The sequence below is a fragment of the Otolemur garnettii genome, unplaced genomic scaffold (genome assembly GCF_000181295.1).
Source record: "Otolemur garnettii isolate 467f Iridium unplaced genomic scaffold, OtoGar3 scaffold00067, whole genome shotgun sequence".
Classification (NCBI taxonomy): Eukaryota; Metazoa; Chordata; class Mammalia; order Primates; family Galagidae; genus Otolemur; species Otolemur garnettii.
The window spans coordinates 4,140,951-4,161,865 of NW_003852462.1; the positions used below are offsets into that span (position 1 = coordinate 4,140,951).

At 52.8% G+C, this 20,915-nt stretch overlaps 2 protein-coding genes and 1 non-coding gene across 4 annotated transcripts; 2 read left to right on the forward strand and 1 right to left on the reverse strand.

Annotated features, from left to right (window-relative positions):
* Positions 1-440: 440 nt before the first annotated feature.
* LOC111726487 lies at positions 441-580 on the reverse strand. The gene has a single exon (XR_002774252.1). It is a non-coding gene; the product is annotated as a U4 spliceosomal RNA (small nuclear RNA).
* Positions 581-3,477: 2,897 nt separating this feature from the next.
* PHF13 (PHD finger protein 13) lies at positions 3,478-11,257 on the forward strand. Its single transcript, XM_012807323.2, has 4 exons — positions 3,478-3,836; positions 6,180-6,281; positions 7,658-8,192; positions 8,671-11,257. The coding sequence occupies exons 1-4, from the start codon at positions 3,798-3,800 to the stop codon at positions 8,895-8,897; spliced, it is 903 nt and encodes a 300-aa protein (XP_012662777.1). The 5' UTR covers positions 3,478-3,797; the 3' UTR covers positions 8,898-11,257.
* A 1,087-nt stretch (positions 11,258-12,344) lies between these two features.
* Positions 12,345-20,538, forward strand: THAP3 (THAP domain containing 3). Of its 2 annotated transcripts, none has more exons than XM_012807324.2 (5): positions 12,345-12,441; positions 15,166-15,358; positions 18,887-18,958; positions 19,358-19,462; positions 19,744-20,538. In XM_012807324.2, exons 1-5 carry the CDS (start codon positions 12,368-12,370, stop codon positions 20,026-20,028), a joined length of 729 nt encoding a protein of 242 aa, XP_012662778.1. In that variant the 5' UTR covers positions 12,345-12,367; the 3' UTR covers positions 20,029-20,538. The 2 variants fall into 2 exon arrangements, with proteins under 2 accessions (XP_012662778.1, XP_003793286.1); XM_003793238.3 differs by having other exon boundaries at positions 18,887-18,949.
* The last annotated feature ends 377 nt before the right edge of the window (positions 20,539-20,915 follow it).

The following is a 20,915-nucleotide window of genomic DNA, read 5'->3' on the forward strand; positions in this document are numbered from 1 at the left end:
CCCAGCCACTATATTTGTATTTGGTAACTCAAATTAAAATAACCACATTCTCAAGTTACTTACTGGGAAACCATGGTATTATTAGTATTTTTAAACTTGTCACAACCTGTGTTAATGTTGGCTTTTTTCCACCTCTCCTAAGTAACTATAATCATCTGAGAATTAGTATTCAGCAGCGGGTATAATTTGTTTTTTTAAACCAGAAAACAAAAAGTCATAGACCAGAAGGATCTGTCTACTGTGGCTAATCTCTTGAATTAATAAAGGAATTCTTGATTTACCCCCTGGAACCCAGGAGTACAGGACACTTGAGAAAGTAGAGATATTGAATGAACCTTAGCCTACCATATAGGGAAAATAAACTTTGTTATTCCACAGCTACATATTAAACTATTGAGTTTGGGTGTACTGGGTTATAGTCTTTTTTTGTAGTTGTTAAGCCCATGTAGACTGTCAAGAATTGCCAATGCTAATTATATTGCCAGTCTTCATGGGCCGGTTACTGGGAAAAGTTTTCAGTTAGCAATAATTGCATCTCAGATAAGTATCATTAGCTATGATACTGGCACAGTGCAAAACTTGTCTTTGAGATTAAAGAAGGGATGGTAAATAGGAATGTCTAAATTTCTAAGGGAAACTGAAAGAGAGACAAAAACTGTCCTTCTCTATGAAGTTTTTGCACTGGAGTGGCAGGAAGGTAGGGATCACACCTATGTACTAAAAATTACTGTTTTCTGAGGACATATCCCAGACATTCCAATTGAATACCCAGTCTGAGCAAGAGTTAACACTTAGGACCGAAAGTCTGTCACATGACACAATCCAAGTATGGGATTTTCTGTTCTTAGCTTGATTTAGGAGTCCAATATAAGTCCCTGAATTTTAGGCTTAGTTTTGTCAGTAAGTCCATTATTATTCTGAGCTAATCCTTTAAATTACTTGAAATTTGAAAATCAGTTTCTTAATGTCTTTGGGGGAAGAGTTAATGTTTATTTTTTTTTTTAAGAGTTAGTTTATTCTGTGAAAAATTTCTCATAGGGAATAATGACCAGATATAAAAAAGTTCTTCTTTCACTTGGGTTTTACCTCTAGCAGTAATTCTTTTTGGTATTTACATCTTTAAACTACCAGTAGGATAATATCCTTCTTAGTTGTTTTTTATTTATTTATTTTTTTGAGACAGAATCTCACTATGTTGTCCTGGGTAGAGTGCCATGGAGTCACAGCTCACAGCAACCTCCAACTCTTGAGCTTAAGAGATTCTCTTGCCTCAGCCTCCCAAGTAGCTGGGACTACAGGTGCCCACCACAATGTCTGGCCATTTTCTGTTGCAGTTGTCATTGTTGTTTAGCTGGCCCTGGCTGGATTCAAACCCACCAGCTTAGTGAATGTGGCCCGAGTCATAACCACTGCTCTATAGGCACAACCCTTCTTTTTTTTTTTTTTTTTTGAGACAGGAGCCTCAAGCTGTCCCCCTGGGTAGAGTGCCATGGCATCTCAGCTCACAGCAACCTCCAACTCCTGGGCTCAAGCGATACTCTTGTCTCCACCTCTCAAGTAGCTGGTATTACAGGTACCCCCTCAATGCCCAGCTATGTTTTGGTTGCAGCCATCATTGTTTGGCAGCCCGGGCTGGATTCGAACCAGCCAGCTCAGGTGTATGTGGCTGGCGCCTTAGCTGCTTGAGCTACAGGCACTGAGCCAGTTTTTTATTTTTTTTTTGAGACAGTCTCACTTTGTCACCCTCTGTATAAAGTACCATGGCGTCAGAGCTTTCTAAGATAAATTCCGTTAACCACTGTTTTCATCAGAATTATTTTACCCACTGAAATGTCAATAGCCAAGTAATAGGCTGGAAGCGGTGGCTCATGCCTGTAATCCCAGCACTCTAGGAGGCCAAGCCAGGTGGATGGCCTGAGTTCACCGGCTGGAGACCAGCCTGAGCCAGAGTGAGACCCCATCTCTAAATAGCTGGGTGTTGTGGAGGTCACCCGTAGTCCCAGCTACTCAGGAGGCTGAGGCAAGAGGACCACTTGAACCCAGGAATTGGAGGTTGCTGTGAGCTGATCCAGGGCACTCTACTGAGGGTGACAAAGTCAGACTGTCTCCGAAAAAAAAAAAAAAGCCAATTAATTTAGCATTTGCTCTCAACCTCATATTTCCATTAAGTCTGACAGTCTGTTTTCTGATTTAAATTAAAAATTTTGTCACTCTCCTGGGAGGCTAAGGCAAGAGAAATCGCTTAAGCCCAAGAGTCTGAGGATGCTGTGAGCTGTGACCCCACCGCACTCTACCGAGGCTGGCAAAGTCAGACTCATTTTTTTTTTTTTTTTTTGGTCACTCTCCTTTAACAGTTTATCTTTGAAGCTATGGCATCATCTGCATTTTGTATATACACTTTTTCCTTTCAAATGGTTATTAACAACGTTAGAGAACACCAGGCTGGCTTTTGGTTATTTCATCAGGGCAGTCAAGATCAAAGTGTTCAGAGTCAAGCCTGCAACACAGAAAGTTGTAAAACAGTTGGTGGTGTGGCATTCAAACACTGCCAATCCTTAACCATTAATAAACAAGGTAAATGTAAACGTTAATACCAAATATCGAACACCACGTTTCCACCTCACCCTCCACCGTTGTCATCGTATGAAGGATATTTTCAGGAAATAAAAGTCAGAAAACAGGGGCGGTTCCAAGGTTAAGCGAAGGCGAAAACAAAAAAACGAATTTAAGGAAAACATCCTGAAGACACTGACAACGCTGGTATCGACTTTTTTTTAAAAAAATACATTAACTCGACCCCCAAAAGCAAATCCGGCAGAAAGAACCCATCCAGCCCTAGCCCTGCCGGGATCCGTCCGCGGTCCGCGCAGACCCCGAGCCGGGAGAGGCCCGCGAGGACACCGCAGCGGCGGAAACGAACTCGCTCCGCCCGGCACGGGCTACGTCACGCCCCGCCCCCGCCGCCCCCACTCCCGCCCCCGCCTACCCTGCACCCCCCACTCCCGCCAGGGCCTCGGGGACGCCGCCCCACAAAGGGGCGCAAGCCCCAAGCGTCTGAGGAGAAAAAGGAGGCGCTAGCTGCTGCTGCCTCCGCCCTTAGCGACCCAGAACGTCAGCTCCACCCCCGGCGCCCGGGCCAACCCCGCCTGCGGAGTCCAAAGCGCTGGGGCCCGCGCCGCCCCTCCCCCCAGCGGCCGGGCCGGCGCTGCCCCCGCCCCACCCCCGCTCGAGCAGCCGAAGCTGGAAGGACACTGCCCCCTCACACCGGCCGCCGCCGCGGAGCCCCATGGGGGTTGGAGTCCCCGGGACAGCTTTTGTGCGGCGCTCCGGCCGTGCGGCAACTACGACCCCCATAATGCGCCGCACTCAGCTGGCGCCACGCCCCCGCCTTCCAGTCGCCACCGGACTACATTTCCCGACAGGCCTCGCGGCTCTCCCGCCCTCCCTCCCGAGACACGAGCCGAACTGGGCGTCAGGTCGGGGAGCCGGTCGGGTTCCCGCTCGCCGCCGCTGCCGCCGCTACCGCCGCCCCCCGCAGCGACTCTCTCGCTTCTCCCGCTGCGCCGGCCGCGAGGGCCGCGTCGCCCACTCGGTTCTGCTGTGGAGCCGCCGGTCTGCGATTACAGAGTCCGGGACGCGACACGCCGAGCCCCCCATCTCCTCCGGCCGGGGCGACCCCTCCCAGGTCTACCCTCAGCCTGCGCAGCCGCCGGAGCCCCCAGCCCCGAGCGGTGCCGCGGCCCCTCGGCCACATCCCGGGCCCTGCACTCCGGCAGCCGCCGCCCCCCGCCTGGAACATGGACTCCGACTCCTGCGCCGCCGCCTTCCACCCGGAGGTGAGTGAGAGCAGCTCTCGAAACGCCCCCGACCCCCTCCACCGCGATCTTGCGCTCCCCGGGAATCCGGACCCCAGTCTCCCCGAAAGCCGCTTTCCCCTCCCCCACCTTCCCTGGTCGCCCCCCCGGGAGCCCCACCCCCGCCCCCTGCTCGGGCCCGCGCCTGGTCCTGCCCACCAGTCCTCGCCTCGGTGTCCCTTTCCCCGACGTCCGCGTCCTCCCCGCGCTCTTTCCTCAGGCCGCCTCTCCCACTGCTCGGCCCGGGGACGCCCCTCTCCCGCTTCGGTAGCCCCCAGACCTGTCGGCGCCCCCAGCCCCTCCCCGCTGGCCTGCTTGGTCCTTCCCCGCCCGGGGGACGCCGCCTGAGCCGCCGCCTGCCCTGTGCTCCGGTTTCTCTCAGAGGAATCCCCAACCCCCTCCCGGGGGCTCGCGGCCCCCCTCGGACCGGGTTCCGCACCGCGCAGCCCCCGCTGCTTCCCTAATCCCCGGGGCCTGGCGGCCCGCGCCCCGCCCCCTGATCCGCGCGCGGCAGGATCGGCCCCCGCCCCCTCTGCTGCCCGGGGGTCCGGGTCTTTTGGGGTTCTTACTCCCCCAGGGAACCCAGGTCTCGCCCGCCCCCCACCCCTCGGCGAGCTGGCCCCCCCTCGGGGGCCCCCGCCCCCCTGTCCGCGGGCTCCGCTCGCTCCGCCCCAACTCACTCCCCCTCCTTCCGGGGATCGGCCCTCGATTTTCTGGCCGTCCCCCCGCAGCGGCCCCGCGCGGCCCCTTTCCCCCCATGCCCGCCCGAGTCTCAGTGCGGGTCGGGCGACCGCGGGCGGGTGGGGGAGGGGAGGCGGCGCCTGGCGCGCTCGATTCGTTGCCGCCCCGGGGGCTTCGCGGAGCCGCTCGGGACCCTTAAATCCTTCTCGGCCCCCCCATCCCCGCGGGATGGGCCCCGCACCTTCCGGGAACGAGCGTCGCCGGGGGGCAGCTTCCGCGGGAGCGCGGGCAAGGGGGCCTCGCTGCCTCTGCGGCCGGCCCAGCGAGGCGGGGGGTGGTGCGGGCCCCCTGCAGACCCCCGGGCTGTGTCCCTACCCAGCCTTAAGCGCCGCCGTGTTCGCTGGGCTTCCAGGTCCCGACCCGTTTCTGCACGGTCCCCGTCTTAATGAAAGTTCTGTCCGAGAGTTTGAGGATGGGGCTTCAGTCCTCCCTACTGGGCCGAGAGGGCGGCCGGCTAGCTTTTTCCTAAGGTGGGGGCCGGATCTCTGAATTGCGGAAAACGTAGAGCCGGGTGCTGTATTTGCCTTGGCTAATTGGACAGCCTTCGAGGTCTGATAGTGTGGAGAGTAGATGGTTTGGTAGAACCAAGTTGAAAAAAATTCTTTTAAAAAGTATACTTCTGAATAAAACCTGTGGGCCGCACGACTGGCCTCTAGCCTCTAGGCTCTTTCCTCTTAACTAGGTCCTCTGCTGTCCCACTGCCCCCCCCCCCCCTTTCATCTAGCCTGAGGCCTTGGTCTCCAACCTTTGGGAAGATTAACTGAGCACCTAGGTCAGGATGGAGGGTGTGGGCGTTGAAGTACTTAAAGGACACCACCTCCCTGACACTCTAGGCAAATGAACTGTAATGAAGCACAGTTGTTCCAATCCGAGCAAACCAGGAGTGTTTCTCCCATTGCTGGTTCTTGGGAGGAAATCCCTTATGTGTTTCTACATTGAATGAGGGTGGGATTTAAAAGCAGAAATCTCTAGTATTCCATGTTAAATGTGCAGTTAAGCCTAGCAGGAATGTTTCTGGCTTATTCTCTTGAGTTGGAAAACCTTTGGGTGCATGGCCCCTCTGCGCAGAAGTGAGTGGGCCCTCAGGCACCCCTAACTGGGTTGCCAGAGGGGCACATTTTTCAGCTTTAGGGTCCCAGGCCTGACCAAACTCTGAAGGATAAGAATTAGTTGACTTTTGAAATCACTTAAAATACTTTAGTTACAGCTGCAGCCCCAGTTGATATTCAAAGTGTAAAATCTAGCAGAAAATGTAGTTACTAGAACTCCTGATAGACCTTGCAGGGACTAATAGATACGGTCAGAAAATGCCCTGTGAGTGCTAAGAAGTAGACTTTTGTACAAGCTTTTATCTCCAGCCAGTTTCCCAGCGTTCTTGGCATAAAATCTCAACACTCGTCTCTCAACTTCCTGAAATTGGTGTTATTTCTTAACCTGAACTTACTTATCTTGTTTCTAGACTGTCTTTAAATCTAACAGTGTGCTTTTTGAGTGGTTGGCGGAGAAGCCCAGCTGGCTTGTATTGTTTCTGTGATTCTGCCTAGAAGTGTCTCCTGCAAACATATTCTTTTCTCCTGTTAACAGGAATATTCCCCAAGTTACAAGAGGCGCAGGACTGTGGAAGACTTCAACAAATTCTGCACCTTTGTCTTGGCCTATGCTGGTTATATCCCTTATCCGAAGGAGGTAATCATCTGAGTTCTGGAGACTTTTTGCTGAGCACAGACCTGGGTTCCCTCACTGCATGCTCTTGGGTGGCTGACCAATGCACTGGGGCAGTGGATCTGGGAGGGTTGCTCAGGATGATCTCAGGCAGTGGTCCTGCAGAAATCTGTTTCTTGGGAACTTTGATCAGCCAGGGAACTGCAACAACCCCCCCCCCAAAAAAAAACCCCAAAAAACAAACAAAAAAAGAGAAAGCACAGGTTTGTCTAGAAATGACTTAATAATTTTTTTTTTTTTTTTGCAGTTTTTTGGCTGGGGCTGGGTTTGAACCTATTACCTCCGGTATATGGAGCCGGTGCCCTATTCCTTTGAGCCACGGGTGCTGTTCCCCCCAATTTTTTTTTTATAATTATTATTTTTGTTTGATTTAGAAACAAAGTCTCACTTTGTCACCCTTGGTAGAGTGCCATGGTGTCACAGCTCACAGCAACCTCCACCTCCTGGGCTTAGGCAATTCTCTTGCCTCAGCCTCTGAGTAGCTGAGATTACAGGTACCCTTCACAACACCTGGCTATTTTTTTGTTGTAGTTTGGCTGGGGCCAGGTTTGAATCTGCTACCCTCAGTATATGGGGCCGGTGCAACTGCAACAACAAAATAGCCGGGTGTTGTGGCAGGCACCTATAATCGCAGCTACTTGGGAGGCTGAGGCAAGAGAATCGATTAAGCCTAAGAGTTGGAGGTTGCTGTGAGCTATGACGCCACAACATTACCTGGGGTGATAGCTTGAGACTGTCTAAAAAAAAAATAAAATAAAATAATAAAAAGAATCCATGGTTTTCAGGAGGCAAAATCCCAGTATTGGTTTTATTATTTCTACTTACCGTATAGGATGATGCTTGCTTTGTGCTGAGCAGTGTGGCCCTGTGCTTGAATCATCTGAAACAACTATAGAGTTTAGCTCACTACTTTGGGGCAGTAATTACCTACTTTGTTTTTGCAATATTTTGGGAAGTGTCCAGTTTTTTAAGATTGTCAGGAAATTCTCAAAGCCTATTTAAATTCACTTAATTAAAAAAAAATCTCTTGGGAAGGCAAATGGAAGGAGAGGTTTGGCAGTGAGGGAAAGGTAGGAGGATAAGAGATAGTGTCTGCAGCATTCCTTTCCCCAGATGCCACTCAGTGCTTGGGTTGGAGGCCGAGGGTTCAGCAAGGGGAGGTGATTTCTCCCCTCAAGGTGTCATATTAAACTAGTAACGATGCTGTTTCTTGAAACTAAGACGCTCAAGGCCGTAGGAACACATTACAAAGGCCTGTGGCTGAGGGAGGGCTGGGGTTGCTCTGCTGGGGGACCAGTCTCAGCAACTAAAATCTACCACCTTTGCCTCCATCCCTGTAGGAACTCCCTTTGAGGAGCAGCCCCAGCCCTGCCAACAGCACCGCTGGCACTATTGACAGTGACAGCTGGGACACTGGTTTCACTGACATCACATCCTCGGTGCCCTTGCCAGTCTCCAACCGCTGCTTTAGCCACCTGCAGCCCACTCTCTTGCAGCGAGCCAAACCCAGCAACTTCCTGCTGGACAGAAAGAAGACAGACAAACTAAAGAAGAAGAAGAAGAGGAAGCGAAGGGACAGTGATGTGCCTGAGAAGGAGGGGTACAGGGGTAACTTGCTGAAGATTGACACTGCTGATGCCTATGGGGAGAACCCCACGAGCCCCACCTTGCAGGATATCCCCCAGGCCCCTAGTGACCCCTGCTCGGGTTGGGACTCTGACACACCCTCGAGTGGGTCTTGTGCCACTGTGTCACCTGATCAGGGCAAAGAAATAAAAACTGAAGGCAAACGGACTATCGTCCGGCAGGGAAAGCAGGTGGTGTTCCGAGATGAGGACAGCACTGGCAATGATGAAGACATAATGGTGGATTCCGGTAAGTGTCCTGTAGGGTGGACACGCTTGTTTGCTGGTGTTTAGAGGAGAAGTTATTTTAAGTGGTCAGCTCTCTGGGATAGAGGGCCAGGTTCCTTCTGTGGAGTGTGATAGCAGAGTGTCCCACCATCTCCAGGGAGGAGGAAAGTGCTGGAAGGTGGATACCGAGGTGCTCAGGAAGGGGTCAATCTCTGCTGGAGAGAGCCAAGATTGCAAGACAGATCTCAGTGTAAAAGTTGTGTAGCTCATCAATAAACCTCTCCTGGGTTGCCCCACATTTTGGTGCTTTTTGTTCAATTTCTGCATTTTTAGAGAGAAGCATCAGTTAAGGGTGAAGGCGGTTTTTTGTTAGGGGTAACCAATTTTGTTGAACTCTGCTGCTACTCCTGTCAGACCAAGCAGCTTGCTGGTGGGGAGGGAGGGATGAAAGGTCGCCTCCCTTCTCATTTGTTTGGTTTCTTTTGTTTTTTCTCCTGCAGATGATGATTCCTGGGACCTCGTCACCTGCTTCTGCATGAAACCATTTGCGGGCCGCCCCATGATCGAGTGTAATGAGTGCCACACCTGGATTCACCTGTCCTGTGCAAAAATCCGGAAATCCAACGTTCCGGAAGTGTTTGTCTGCCAAAAGTGCCGGGACTCCAAGTTTGACATCCGCCGCTCCAACCGCTCCCGCATGGGCTCCCGGAAGCTGTTTCTGGACTGACTGCTGCGGGTGAGGAGGCTGCAGGCGAGGAATTGAAAGGGACGACGGGCTTCCTGGCCCTCTCTTAGTTGAGCACAGAACTCTCCGCTCTGGTGCGGGCAGATCCCTGCCATTCAGGTGCCTAAGCAAAAGGACAGGCTGTCCAAGGTAGAAACTGTACATAGTGACCGAATAAAATCTTTGTTGGCCAAAGCTGCTGCCAGAGCCGCGTTCTCTGCAGTGGGGGTGGACTAAACACCCAAGTGCAGTGGGTTTGGTTCAGCTGAAAATGAGGGTACATGGTAGTTGTGAGTTTTTGCTATCATTGTTAACAAATTCCCGCCAATTGGAACAAGTGCTTATCTGTTAGTCCTGCTACCGCTGTGCTGGGGAGGGAAGTTGTTTAGTTTCCCCAGCCTGTTAATGAACAGCCATATGTGTAAGCTTTTTCTTGTGTGTTAAGTCTTTTACCAAAAGTGTCTGTGCAGCACCTGTCAAAGCTTCCCCTTAGTAGCTCCCTCTGCCTCACCGTCACCTGTCCACAGGAGCTGCTGGTGGGAACCCTCTGGCCTCACTCTGAGACGATCCATGCCGTGGCTTGTGTTTCTTAGGTTTCCTTGTGTTTGTTAAAAGGGACAATGTGGCCCCTTCTCTGTGGAAAAGGGGGTTGGTGGGGGGTTGAGGTAGCCTGTGTTCACAACTCAGTTTCCTGTTTTGCACGATGTAAAAAACCTTCTTTTTGCACGATACAGCCAAAAGTATTGGGCGATTTCTTGCTGAGTGCTCTTCTCTCCAGTGGGTGTATGAGGTGTCCTAGGGAGGCCTAGGCTAACTGTTTTCAAATGTGGGGGTGCTTAGGTTCATTCCTCATCTGTTCCACTCACCTTAGTCTGGTAGCAACATAGAGGTTAGGCAATCACTGGGACCCAAATGGGGTTCCTCTAAATTATGGGTAAAGGAAAATTAGGAGAGAGACCTCTCACATGCGTAGGTCTTAGTGTGCCCCTTACGCAGGCTGGCCTGCTGCTACCATGGGGCAAGGTCAGGACTTGGACCCTTTTTTTGGTTTATTTTGTTGAGTGAGCAATAGGATAACTGAGGCCTTCAGGAATGTATCATTGACCTGTGTGGAGTTCCTTAGGTCTTTACTAGCATCCTGAACTGGGGAGGCCCCTGGAGGCCTAGCTCAGGAGAAACCAGGGAGTTTGTGCTGCGAGTCCCTGCAGAACTCTCTGTTCCAGGGCAGTGCAGCCCAGGACACTGGTGGTTCCGGAGCTGAGAGGGAGAAGAGGGGTTCAGTTTTCTCCAAAATTGACATTGCTCTTTAGCAGTTCAATACTTATTCTCAGATGTGTTTTGTAAATTGAATGTTTTCATAAGCATTGTTTCTTGTAAGGCATGGAAAGGGAAAGATTGCCCACATTAGTAATATTTATTTGCAGCAGGGTGGGCCTGTGGTATCCCTGCCAGGGAGCTGTCCCTTCATGTGGCACCTTGTGCAGGGCCAGGCAGACTTTCCACATTCTCTCACTGAAGCACCAAGGGGCTTGAACTGTAATTTGGCTATTCAGAGCCTATTTTTTGTCCCAGTATCTTTCACACTTGTCCAGTCAACTGTCTTTTTAAAAAACATTCTGTTGCTTATGTTAACATACAAGGAGAGAGAAATAGTTTCTGAAACCCAGTTTATTGTGAGGATCCCCAAGGGAGAAACTGTTCTGCAGAGAAAAATAGTAAGCTGGTTTAGAAACAACCTCTCCAGACGGTTGTCTGGCTCTGACTAGGGCAAACATCCAAGATGAGGTGGAGAGGAATTTGCCAAAGATCTGCCCCATGACAATGCCTGTCCAGTGTCTTCACCATGAGAATAACCAAAGTTCCAAAGCATTTTTCTTTTTTTAAAAACAACATGAGATTTTTAAAGTGCATTTGAATATGACTGATTTTAGAGTGGAACTGCCAATGCCTAAGATTGTTGCGGTGCTGGAAGGTTTGATGCCTCTGGAATGCATTTGATATTCATCTCGGTTTCTGTTTCTTGATTGCATTTTTGTTCTTTTAACAGATCTATCCCTGTGGGTGGTGTCTTAGGTCAGACACCTTGGTTTTTTTGTGTTAGATTGAGCTGGGCAGCTGCAATCAGCTTCTATATGCAAATTAGGCATGACCCATCCAGGGGCTCCTGGTTGGTGGCTAATGAAGTGAGGGGACAGAAGATGTTATCCCCAGTGTAGGCCCCTCCCATGGGCTTTGGCCAGGCCAGACACTTAACATCGTTTACATGGTTCTGTGTAATTTTAAAGTTTATGTGTATAAAGCGAAGCTGTTTCTGTGAAACTGTATATTTTGTAAATAAATATATTGCTACTTTGAGGTTCATGCCTAGCTTCAGGTGTTTGCTTCTGTGCTGAAGGACAATTGTGTTTCTTCCCCCATCATCACCCCCCCCCCCAAACATTACTTGAGGACCCCAGGAATAAAAGTCTGAGTTGAATATCGAGAACTGAAAAATGCCCACGGCTTTTTTTTCCAAAAAAAAAAAAAATTTTTTTTTTTTTTGAGACACAGTCTCAGTTTTTTTCTATCTTTTTAGTAGAGACAGGGTCTCACTTTTGTTCAGGGTGGTCTCTAACTCAAGCAATCCATTAGGATTACAGGGGTGAGCCACCGTGCCCTGCCTGCCCAGGGCTCTTTAAATTCTTTTTTTTTTTTTTTACTGTTTTTGGCCGGGGCTGGGTTTGAACCTGCCACCTCCAGCATATGGAGCCGGCGCCCTACCCCTTTGAGACACAGGCGCCACCCCCCAGGGCTCTTTAAATAAACTTCTCTAGTGAATTCTTAAGGGACAGACTACAGCATTGAGTAGACATGAGTAGCTTTAAGTTTCTTCGTGAAATTCTGGATTAGCTTCTTAACCCAAGTGAATGGTTAGCCAGCTTTGTGAGGCTCTGCAGGCCCGTATGGGAATCTCCCTGCGGGAGCCCATCTGCTCTTGGGTTCCCAGTGCCTGAACCTCTACTGGCTTCTGATCTGAGACCAACCAGTGGCCAATTAGTCCCTTCTCCAGCGACGTCAGAGGAGCTAAACCTGTTTATTAACGCCTCTCGGAGCCTTAAATACGTAGACTAAATTGAGGTTGGGTCTTTCTCGTTTCCGGTCATCCTCGGCTGTTAGTGGCCGAATGTTTTGCGGGGGCGCAAAGCAATGGGATGGGCGACCGGTTTTAGAGAACTGGGGAGGACTAACGTCGGCCCAAGGATGGGGGTTGGGTGTCGGGCCTGAGGTGGGGCCGCGAGGGGCCGCGAGTATCTAGACGTGGCGCTCAGGACCCATCCGACCTCCGGGGGCTGCGGGGACCTCCGGGCTAGCGCGCCCTGGAGCCAAGCCAGGCCCGCCTCTCGCTCCCAGTGGCCCCGGCGGCCCCGCCCCGCGCGTTCTGCAGGCGCCGCGGCCGCCATCTTTGTTAGGGGCAGCCGGGCCCGGCTGCGGAGATGCCGAAGTCCTGCGCGGCCCGCCAGTGCTGCAACCGCTACAGCAGCCGCAGGAAGCAGCTTACCTTCCACCGGTGAGAGGCCAGGGCGCCAGGGCGCGCGAGACCCAGACCCGGGGCCCTGAGGGAGCTCGAGGGAGCTCGGAGGCCTTGGCGCGCGGGGCAGGATAGCTGGGGAGGCCCGAGGGCGTGCCGCCGCCGGGCCCGGGGGATGGGCCGAGAGGTCTGGCGCTGCCTCGGCTCGGCCGCGGGGAGACCAGCGGCCTGTGCGCGTTGCTCCGCTGGCCTCCTGGCCCCACTTCTCGGCTGCGTCCAGGCCGTGGTAGGTGCTTAGCCGAAGGAGTGTACCCGGGGCCGCGGTCCTGCTAAGCCCCGCCGCGCGCCAGGTCCTGAAGGAAGGACCTGGGCGGCTGCAGGGAAGGAATGAGAGCCCTCCAAGGTGTCTGGGCGCTGGGAAGGGACTTGGCGGGGGGGGCTGGGAGGTGCCGGGTCTGCGACCCTGCCCAGGAGAGCGCACTCGCGCCCTGCGGTGCCCGGGTTCTCCACGGGTTCTCGGCCCCGTTCAGAGCACAGCTCTTCAGGGGCCTTGAGCTGGTTTTTCACACCTACCCCCATTGCACTCTTTCGTAGTAATGTTTTGATTGAAGTACAACACACACAAAAATGCAAAGACCGTAAGTACACAGCCCCGTGCGTTTTCATCAGGTGCACACCACTGAGTTGGAGCCTTAACAGCCCCCGAGAGACCTCACACCCAGACTGCCTTCCCACCTCCCCCTGGGAAACTGTGGCCTGCCGTCTGTCATCCCCTTTGATCACTGTCTAGTACTCCATTAAACACATTATACTGGAGTTTATCCGTTCTAAGAGTTTTGGCTGTGGCAGGTACGCTGTCCTGGACAGTGCCTGTGCCTGCTTGTTTCCACTGGGTATGTGCCTGGGACAGCGCCGCCCCCTGTTTGAAGCCGTTCCTGCTCTCACAAAAGGGCTCTGTCACGTCACCAGTGAGCTTTATGATGCCAAATTGAGGTGTCTGTCCTCATCTTAACCTGCCTCTGTAGCATTTGACATGCTGATCGTTGACCTGCGATTGCTTTTCCCGTTGGCCTCTAGGACACTACTCTGCCCTCTTTCTTTGTCATAGGTGGGGGAGTACTTGGGGTGTGGGCAATGATCCAGTGATAGTGCCAATCTAAACTGGCTGCCCAGGGCACCGATCTCACCCAGGCTTATGGGCTATGTGGGGTCCACCCCACTGACATCTCCAGACAAATGTGCCCACCTGCCACTCCACAGGAACAGAAAGTACTTCAAGAGTGGGCGTCGTGGCTCAGGCCTATAATCCTAGCACTTTGGGAGGCTGAGGTGGGAGGATCCCTTGAGTTCAAGAGTTTAAGACCAGCCTGGGCTCGGAGCCTATAGCTCAACCGGCTAAGGCGCCAGCCACATACACCTAAGGTGGAGGGTTCGAATCCCCAGCCCGGACCCGCCAAACAACAATGACGGCTGCAACCAAAAAATAGCCGGGCGTTGTGGTGGGCGCCTGTGGTCCCAGCTAGTTGGGAGGCAGAGGCAGGAGACTCACTTGAGCCCAGGAGTTGGAGGTTGCTGTGAGCTGTAATGCCACGGCACTCTACCCAGGGGGACAGCTTGAGGCTCGGTCTCAAAAAAAAAAAAAAAAAGACCAGCCTGAATAAGAGACCCTGTCTCTACTAAAAATGGAAAAACTAGCTGGGCGTTGTGGGGCGCCTGGAGTCCCAGCTACTCAGGAGGCTGAAGCAAGAGGATAGCTCAAGCCCAAGAGTTTGAGGTTGCTGAGAGCTAAGCTAAGGCCATGATACTCTAGCCTGGGACAACAGAGTGAGACTGGGCTTAGTGCTGATATCACAGTGGTTACAGCGCCAGTCACATACACCGAGGGTGGTGGGTTTGAACCTGGTCCGGGCCAGCTGAAACAACAATGACAACTGTAACAAAAAATAGCCGGGCACTTGTAGTCCCAGCTACTTGGGAGGCTGAGGCAAGAGAATTGCTTAGCCCAAGAGTTTGAGGTTGCTGTGAGCTATGATGCTATGGCACTTTTATTGGGGCGAAAGTGAAACTCTGTCTCAAAAAACAAAAACAAACAAAGAAAAGGGCGGCACCTGTGGCTCAAGGAGTAGGGCACCGGCCCCATATACTGGAGGTGGCGGGTTCAAACTCGGCCCCTGCCAAAAACTGCAAGAAAAAAAGAAAAAAAAGAACAGAGTGAGACTCTGTCTCAGGGGAAAAAAATTTAAAACACCTCAAATATAGTACCTAAAACAAACTTCTGATCATCCAACCTGCCCCTCTGGTAGCCACTACCATTGGAAACTCAAAATTCCTTCTGTGTTTCGTGCCCCACAGTCAGACCTTATTGTGTGGCTTTCAAAATAGATGGAGATCTGCCTTCTCGTGGTTTAGGGGCTGTCTCCCTTTTCTAGGATGTAGGCTCCTTGCGGGGAGACGTTCTTGTTCACTCTCACATCCCCAGCACCAAGAACAGGACCCTGCACATGGCAGGCTTCTGGCAAATGGAGCTTCCAAAAAAGCTCCCTTGGGCCCATAGGCCATGTTCACGGTCTCAGGTTTCTTATTTAGGATGCTGAGACAACCATGACAGAAGCTTCCAGAAATTCAATGTGATTTAACAAAGTGAGATTACTGAATTTCCAAAGCTCCAGTAAAATAGTCAGTGGTGGTGTGAAAATTCTACAAGACTCTGAAGCACTGAATTCAGCTCTGCTAGGTCTCACATGTTCTGCTTTGGCCCCATAGGTTCCCATTCAGCCGCCCCGAGCTGCTGAAGGAGTGGGTGCTGAACATCGGCCGGGGCAACTTCAAGCCCAAGCAGCACACAGTCATCTGCTCTGAACACTTCAAACCTGAGTGCTTCAGTGCCTTTGGAAACCGCAAAAACCTGAAGCACAATGCTGTGCCCACGGTGTTTGCTTTTCAGGACCCCACGCAGGTAGGGACGTGGCAGTCCCCTTTATCTTCAGACTCAGCCAGCACCATTCACCCAGCAGTTGGTGGGTGGTGGTGGCATTTGCAGGCAAAGTGAAGGCCAGGAAAGCAGCACTGTCAAGCCTCCGGGGTCCAGAGCCTGTGTCCCTGCTGGCTGTGACCTTTGCTTTAAGAGAAGTCATAGGCGGTGCCCGTGGCTTAGTAGGGTGCCTGCCCCATATACTGAGGGTGGCGGGTTCAAACACGGCCCAGGCCAAACTGCAACAACAAAAAAATAGCCAGGCTTCTGGCGGGTACCTGTAGTCCCAGCTACTCAGGTGGCTGAGGCAGGAGAATCACCTAAGCCCAAGAGCTGGAGGTTGCTGTGAGCTATGCTGTCACAGATTCTACTGAGGGTGACAGAGTGAGACTTTTTCTCTAAAAACAAAACAAAATACCAGGGTGGTGCCTGTGACTCAAGGAGTAGGGTCCCAGCCCCATATATTGGGGGTGGCAGGTTCAAACTTGGCCCTGGTCAAAACTGCAAAAAAAAAAAAGAGAAGTCATAGTTCAAAGTCATTTTAGGTCAAGTGTGGTGGCTCATCCCTATATAATCCTAGCACTCTGGGAGGCTGAAGTGCAAGGATCCCTTGAGCTCAGGAGTTCAAAATCAGCCTGAATAAGAGACCCCGTCTCTACAAAAAATAGGAAAATTAGCCAAGTGTTGTGCTGGGCACTTATAGTCCCAGCGCCTCAGGAGGCTGAGGCAGGAGAATCATCACTTGATCCCAGCAGTTTGAGATTGCTGTTGATGCCACTGCACACTGGCCTGGGCAACAAAGCAAGACTGTCTCAGAAAGGAGCCACTTTAAAAATAGATCGTGCAGCGCGGAGCCTGTGGCTCAGTGAGTAGGGTGCCGGCTCCATATACTGAGGGTGGTGCGTTCAAACCTGGCCCCGGCCAAACTGCAACAAAGAAATAGGCATTGTGGTGGGCGCCTATAGTCCCAGCTACTCGGGAGGCTGAGGCAAGAGAATTACCTAAACCTAAGAGCTGGAGGTTGCTGTGAGCTGTGATGCGCTGGCACTCTATTGAGGGCGATAAAGTGAGACTCAGAAAAAAAAAAAAAAAAGATTATGCTTCACACCAGCACACTGTTGAAAAGCAAGTGAGCCAGGAGCTGGGTCTTCTCTTTTTCACCCTGACTGGCTCTCCCATGGGCTGGAGACTTGCAGTGAGGACCTTCCCACCTGAAAGGCCGCAGGCCCAGTGTTGCACTAGAGCCAGTGCACTGAGCCTGAGAAGCCTGCAGGGCTTGGCAGTGGGCACCACTGCCATCCAGGTCCTGTGCCATGTGCTGCTGGGGCTGCAGCTGATGTGGTGAAGGCAGATATCTAGGTCAGGAGCATGGGAAGGTGTTGGCCAGGGTAGTGACAGAAAGACCTGGGGACAGTGGTTAGAAGCTTGGAGCGGAAGAGATTTAGGGCCTGTTCAGGAACAGTACTAATCCAGGCTGGCAGGTCACCAGATGGTGGTCAGGGCCCTCTTCTGGGTTTGCAGAGGACAGATAGCAGAGTGAGGGTGCACTCTCTCCTTTGTCTTCTGAAGACAGCAGTCCCCTCAGGAGGGCTCCGTTCTCCTCTCCCAGCTTAGATAACTCCAGAAGGCTTCATGTCTTTGGTGTGTCTGGGGACCAGAGTTTTGACATAGTGGGGCAGGAACATGAATGTTCAGTCCATGGCAGTGGGAGGGCTGTGGCTTTGGAAGGCGCCCTCTGGCTGCAGGCAGAGGCGCGTCCTAGCTGACTATAGTCAGGAGGCCTGAGCTGAAGGCAAGATGTACTGAGGCAGGTGGATGAGTGGGTGGCCTTTGCAGATCTACCTGGTAGGCCCGGGTGGTCGGGGAGGTGGAACTTAGCCCCTGGAGGGTGTGGTTGGTCTCCTGGGGAGTTTGTTCTCAAACATGAGGATCTGTTGTACCCATGGGACACGGCGGTGGACACATCTGGGTAAGGGTAGGGCATGCAGTTGGCATAGGAGAGAGCTCAGGGACAGCAGGCCATGAGTGAATTCTGTGGAACCTGAGTTGGGCCCACAGGATGCACCCACTGAAGCAGGAAGGCAAAGTAGTGGAGGGACAAGCCCGAGGCCAGTGGGAGAGGGAAGGGCGCTGCACGTGGAGCTGGAGTTAGACCGCAGAAGCAGAGCACTGTGCTGGCCGCGTGCCTGCAGCCCGTAACCTTCCTGGGGCCACCATGTGCTGCTGCCCCCGAACCCCCTGTGCCCTGCCGGTCTTCCTGGAACCTGGAATGCTTATTTCCTTCGGGTTGTCAGACCTCTCCTTTGAAGTAAGCCCTGTTCCGAGCTGCTGTGTGTCCAGGTACAAAGTGGGTGCCTGTTTGTTAATAAGTGGAGTATAGTGTAGTCACTTTCATATATTTATGTAAAATGTCCCTGAAATAAGGTTAAACTACAAGTTGACAACCACAGGCTGGCAGGGTGGGATACCTATAGTCACAGTCACAGTGCTTGATGCTTCTGCTGCCAGGCTGCAGGGAGAAGGTGGTTCTGGCCCCGTTCAGCTCAGGCAGGCTCTGCTCTGAGGTCACCACACCTGGCAGGCCTGGGACTGAGGTTCTGCATTGGTAATGCCAGCAGTGAGAGGAGATGCCACATGCTGTCACTCCTAGAGCAGACATTCCCTGAGGCAGGATGCCAGGCCCTGGGGTGGCATGTGTGAATTAGGTCACTGGTTCCATGATTTGGGAACATCTTTGGACGAGGAGAACAAACTGGGCATTGAGAACTGGACTGAGCTGGGCTTCTGGTCAGTTTAAGAAATACTCCTTAGGGTGGTGCCTGTGGCTCAGTGAATAGGGCGCCAGCCCCATATACTGAGGGTGGTGGGTTCAAACCTGGCCCCGGCCAAACTGCAACAAAAAGAGTAGCTGGGCATCGTGGTGGGCGCCTGTAGCCCCAGCTACCTGGGAGGCTGAGGCAAGAGAATCACCTAAGTCCCAAGAGCTGGAGGTTGCTATGAGCTGTGATGCACAGCACTCTACTGAGGATGATAAAGTGAGACTCTATCTCTTAAAAAAAAAAAATAAGAGGCTTGGCGCCTATGGCTGAAGTGGCTAGGGTGCCAGCCACATACACCTAAGGTGGCAGGTTCGAATCCAGCCCGGGCCTGCCAAACAACAATGAAGGCTGTAACCAAAAAATAATAGCCGGGCGTTGTGGCGGGCGCCTATGGTCCCAGCCACTTGGGCGGCTGAGGCAGGAGACTCGCTTGAGCCCAGGAGTTTGGAGGTTGCTGTGAGCTGTGATGCCACAGCTCTCTACCCAGGGGGACAGCTTGAGGCTCTGTCTGAAAAAAAAAAAATACTCCTAAGGAGTATATGGCAGGCTCCAGGCCGAGCATGGGGATCATGGTGCCTGAGGCACCTGCCTGGCTGTTGAGGGATCTTGGGGGGGGGGTCCGTAGACCTCATCCTCCCGAGCAAGCTGGCCCTGGAGCCCGCCTGCATCTGCTCCTTGCATGTCTGTCTTGCAGCTGGTGAGGGAGAACACAGACCCTGCCGGCGAGAGAGGAAATGCCAGCTTGCAGAAAGAAAGAGTGAGTCAGGTACCAGGGCCGTTTACCTGAATGTTGAAATCATCCTTGGGTTGAGACCTAGCGGGTGGCATCTGCCCAGCAAGGCTGCCTGTGAAGGCTGTCATGTTTCCCCGTACGCCAGGGATTCTGTTTCCTAGAGAGGGAGAGCTGGAGCCTTTCAGGCTCCCTGCTTTCTGGGCAGTATCAGAGAAATCACCATGGTAGTGAGGCCTGTATCCTATTTCTTGAGGGTCCCATTCAGAGTGTGTGGCAGGGGGAGGATGGCTGCTATATGGCCGCAGACCTGTGGCTGGTCTGTACCACTTCCCAAGATGGCAAAAGGGGATTATTTGGGATGGACAGGGAACAGCTGGGGTGGATCTGGTATCCACAGACACCACCTGCCTGATTCTGCCCTGCTGTCCCCAGGTCCTCCCTGAGGTGGCGGCCGAGGAACACAGCCCTGGGAGAAACATGGACACTGTGCTGGAAGAGCTTCAGCTGCCCCCGAACGCCGAAGGCCCCACCAGGCAGGTAAGACACGGGGTCTGAACATGAAGGCAGCATGTGCTTGGTGGGGCTCAGCCTGATGTGATTTGCTTCAAACAAAAAGAACCTACCATGTGGGATGAAGGAGCAGGGTCTGCAGTCTTAATTTCTGAGCTTGCCAGTAAAAGTGACCACCATGGTTTGGGCATACTTGGATTTTAGGAGACCAGTGGGAAGTGGGTGCTGAGTATGGGCCTCCTGCTGGAAAAGCAGTGCTGCCTGGCTTTTGCCCTCAGACATCTGTCACCTCTCACCTCTGTCCTCAGGTCTTGCCCCATAGACCAGAAGCAGCAGAGGCCCCTGGTCAGACAGGAAGCCCCATGGGGCTGAGAAGACCACTCCTCAAGCAGCCATCTGACCACAGCTATGCCCTTTTGGACTTAGATGCCCTGAAAAAAAAACTCTTCCTCACTCTGAAGGAAAATGACAAGCTCCGGAAGCGCTTGAAGGCCCAGAGGATGGTGATGCGGAAGATGTCCAGCCGCCTCCGTGCCCACAGAGAGGGGCAGCGGGGAGCCCAGGCCAGGCCTCAGCCAGAGCAGCGGAGCTGAGCCTAACAGGTTCTGGGATGTGGGGGCAGCGGCAGCACCAGGGTCAGGCACTGAATTTGGGGCTCTGGCTACTTTTGTCTGCTGCCAACATGAATGGTAGCAGTAAGGCTTGTTGCACATGGCATGGAGACTGTAGCATGGCCACCTCGCAGCACCAGGCTGGGAGAGTGGATCCCTGAGAGGGGCTGAGTCCTCCTGTGGCACGAGTCCAGTGTGAGGCTGGTGTCTGGACCACTGTCCTTTCAGTACTTGCTGAACAGGTATCATGGGAACCACAGCATGAGGAGCTGTCCAAGGCCTCAGGGGATCTCTGTGCCCAAAAGGAGAGGATGCCACTCTCCCAAGGTGCACTTTGAGAGTGGGACAGCTGACTCTGTGGTAGGGTGAGGGGTTCCCTCAGTCAGCCTGGACAGCTGACTTAGAACAGCTGAAACTAGCCTGTTCCGAGGAGTGAGTCCTACTCCTGGCCTGGTTTGAGTGAGCAGTGGAGTAAAGTGTCTTTCTACGCTGTGGTGGTTTCTCCTCTGAGTTTTCCCTCCTGCTACCAAGACTGACTCCCTATTTCCTGTAAGAGTGGGCAGGGTAGAACTACCATAAAAAAAAAAGTAGCTCGGTGGGTAGGGCGCCGGCCACATACACAGGAGTTGGTGAGTTCGAACCCAGCCCAGGCCTGCCATACAACCCACAACTACCACCAAGAAATAGCCGGGTGTTGTGGCGGGCGCCTATAGTCCAGCTACTCGGGAGGCCGAGGCAAGAGAATCATTTAAGCCCAAGAGTTTGAGGTTGCTGGGAGCTGTGATGCCACAGCACTCTACCAAGGGTGACACAGTGAGACTATGTCTCAAAAAACCCAAAAGAACCCCAGAAATTAAAAACCCTAGGGG